This window comes from Triturus cristatus, chromosome 9, assembly GCF_964204655.1.
Source record: "Triturus cristatus chromosome 9, aTriCri1.1, whole genome shotgun sequence".
NCBI classification, from domain to species: domain Eukaryota; kingdom Metazoa; phylum Chordata; class Amphibia; order Caudata; family Salamandridae; genus Triturus; species Triturus cristatus.
In genome coordinates this window covers 437,442,689-437,445,870 of record NC_140592.1, presented here as the reverse complement: position 1 = coordinate 437,445,870, position 3,182 = coordinate 437,442,689, and the positions used below count along the sequence as shown (strand labels likewise).

The 3,182-nt window shown below is 52.4% G+C and overlaps 1 protein-coding gene across 1 annotated transcript; it reads left to right on the top strand.

The window, feature by feature from the left end:
* Positions 1 to 711: 711 nt before the first annotated feature.
* Positions 712 to 1,752, top strand: LOC146798104 (uncharacterized). The gene has a single exon (XM_085627695.1). It carries the CDS (start codon positions 712 to 714, stop codon positions 1,750 to 1,752), a length of 1,041 nt encoding a protein of 346 aa, XP_085483821.1.
* Positions 1,753 to 3,182: the final 1,430 nt, after the last annotated feature.

Genomic DNA, 3,182 nt, shown 5'->3' with positions numbered 1-3,182 from the left:
GTTGGGCGTTCAACAGAAAAACATGCACATGAGCCCCAGGGACATGCAAGTTCAAGCATGCATGTGGTTACTGTGGCCACCCTTCCCATCCCGAGTTCAATTGTATCAAAAAGTCCAAAGAAAAAGGGAGAGAGGCTAAGCCCCCACCGGCACAATGAGTTACCGACGCCGGTCAACATAGGGAAACTGATGCTCTGGCTAAATCGGTACCCTGACAGGAAGGCAGCCAGAATGTTGTTTGAGGGTTTTTCAGTGGGTTTCCGCATTCCCGCCGTAGGAGTCCCACCAATGGGTTACTGTAAGAATCTAATGTCAGCACGGATGCACTCAGATGTGGTGGCAAGTAAGGTGAGCAAGGAATTGGCACTGGGGCGGGTGGCGGGCCCTTTTGGGTTGCCTCCTTTGCCCGGGTTTGTGTGCTCTCCCCTGGGGGTGGTACCTAAAAAAGAGCCTGGGCAATTCAGGATGATTCATAATTTATCAGCCCCGCAGGGGGCATCGGTAAACGATGCAATAGATCCGGCATTGTGCTCAGTGACTTATGCTTCCTTTGATGCAGCATTACAGAAGCTGCGGGTTCTGGGGCCACACGCTTTGTTGGCAAAGACTGATATTGAGTCGGCGTTCCGGCTCCTGCCGGTGCATCCGGATGACTATCACCTATTAGGTTTTCAGGTTGACTCCCGTTATTACTTTGATAAATGCATGCCTATGGGGTGCGCGGTGTCTTGCAAATATTTTGAAATGTTCAGCACAATGCTGCACTGGCTGTTTGTGGAAAAAACCGGACATAGGGAGATTGTGCATTACTTAGACGACTTCATGATCATGGGCCCTCCAAGGTCTGAGAGCTGTGGGCGGGCTTTGGGCCAGCTGGTGGCTTTGTTGAATGAAATGGGAGTGCCCTTGGCCCCGGGGAAGACTGTAGGTCCTGTGACTAGCCTGTCCTTTCTGGGGATTGAAATAGATACCGTGGCAGGGGAGTGCAGACTGCCGTTGGACAAAGTGAGAGCATTCTCTCAGGCCATAGACGCCGCCTTGGCAGGCCCCAAAGTTACCCTACATCAACTTCAGGTTTTGGTGGGTCAGTTGAATTTTGCACTACGAATTATTCCTATGGGCCGCCCGTTCTCAAGGTCCATTGCTCGAGCCATGACTGGTCTCACGCAGAAATACCATCATGTAAGATTACGGGCTGAGGTCAAAGAGGACCTGAGGTTATGGCGTGATTTCCTGAAGGGATTCAATGGGAAGGTAATATGGCCAGAACCGGCACGGTCTTGCTCTGAATTGGGCTTAATTACGGACTCAGCGGGCAGCATTGGATTTGGGGCAATTTTGGGGACCCAATGGTGTAGGGGCGATTGGCCTTTGGCATGGCATGAGAGCGGGGTGGCCAGAAACATTGCCTTTTTGGAACTGTTCCCGATAGTGGTGGCGGTTGAGATTTGGGCCCCCTTTTTCAGGAACAAAACTGTGGTCTTCTGCTCTGACAATATGGCGGTGGTAGAAGCCATTAATAGGCAGGGGGCTTTGTGTAAGCACGTGTTGCGTCTATTGAAACATCTGGTTTTGGCCTGTTTGAAATTGAATTTGGTGTTCAGGGCCGCACATATTCCTGGTGTACGTAATCAGGCCGCTGATGCTTTGTCTCGCCTCAAGTTGCAGGATTTCAGGAAGTACCATCCGCTGGCGGACGAGCAGATGACGGCTTTCCCAGCTTCGCTATGGAGGATTGGAGTGCCGGATTAGCAGGGCTGGTGGGAGCATCTTTGAGCAGAAACACGAGAAGAATTTATCAGCAGCATTTCAGGGATTACAGGGATTTTGTGGGGCATGCAAGCCCAAGCCGCCCCACCTTTTTTTCAGCCGTAACACTTTGTGAATATTTAATGGTATTGAGGAATCAGGGCAGAGCAGCGTCTTATGCCAGGGCGCGCGTGACAGCGATAGGATTCTTTGCAAAGTTGGCGGGGATCCAAGACCCTGGGTCTAGCTTCATGGTAAAGAGGGCATTGTCCGGTTGGGCTAGACTTGAGGGGTTGAGGAGGGATACACGGAGGCCTCTTAACGTACAGTTGTTAAGGGACATCCTGGGAGTGCTGCAGGCGGTCTGCACATCACGGTATGAGTGCACTTTGTTCAGGGCAGTTTTTTCTTTAGCCTTTTATGGGGCCTTTCGCTTAGGGGAGTTGGTGGGAGCTTCAAAGGAGGATCAGACAGGGGGACTGCAATGGCAGGACACAAAATTAGTCTCTGGTAGGTTGGAGGTGGTCCTGAGGCGTTCTAAGACTGACCCTCTGGGGAAGGGATCCATTATTTATTTATCACCAGCCTCAGGTGACATGGCCTGCCCTATAGCCAATATGGAAGCTTATCTGTCAATACGCCCCAGCGGGGTGGGGCAGGCGCTGTTTATTCATGAGCAGGGCGCCTGTTTGTCGAAATTTCAGTTCAATGCCGTCTTTAAGCAGGCGTTGAGCGCTTTGGGGCTGGAATCCATGGGTTATTCCTCGCATTCTTTCAGGATAGGGGCAGCAACTCTCGCAGCGGGAGCGGGTCTAACGGCTGAGGCAGTTAAGAAGGTGGGGCGCTGGTCATCATCACGCTTCAAACGCTATGTGCGACCTGAGTTGCTATAACGGAATGTTTTGATTCAGGATGGTCTTATGCTGACATGGCTTTCTTTCCCCTCATTTATTAGTATGTCGACGAGGGTAATCTGGGTGCTGGGGCATTCATTCGTGCGGCGCGCCACGGTTCGGCTGCGGCAGAGGCGAGTGGTGAAACCAGCCGGTTTGAAGAGGGCATCCTTTTTATGACGAGGCGTCGGTGGCTTGAAGATCCGGCAGTTGCGCCAGCTGGTTCTGGAGACTCAGAAACGCGAGGGACTTCCGTCCCCGGATTTGATCATTTTGCACGTGGGAGGCAACGACATGGTGGATCTGGGTCGCATGGCTGTCAGAGAGGACTTACTGACGGAATTTGCTTGGCTAGGGAGGACATTCCCACAGGCCAGGATTGCTTGGTCATGCATGATCCCCCGCCGGGTATGGTCGGGAGGGGTCAGATCCCGTGCCCTGAACGTTTCAGTGAGACGCCTTAATGGGGAGTTGGCTAGGCTGTGCTCAGTATCGGGCCGTCTATGTCACATTCCTCATAGACTGATTTCTGGCGAGCAG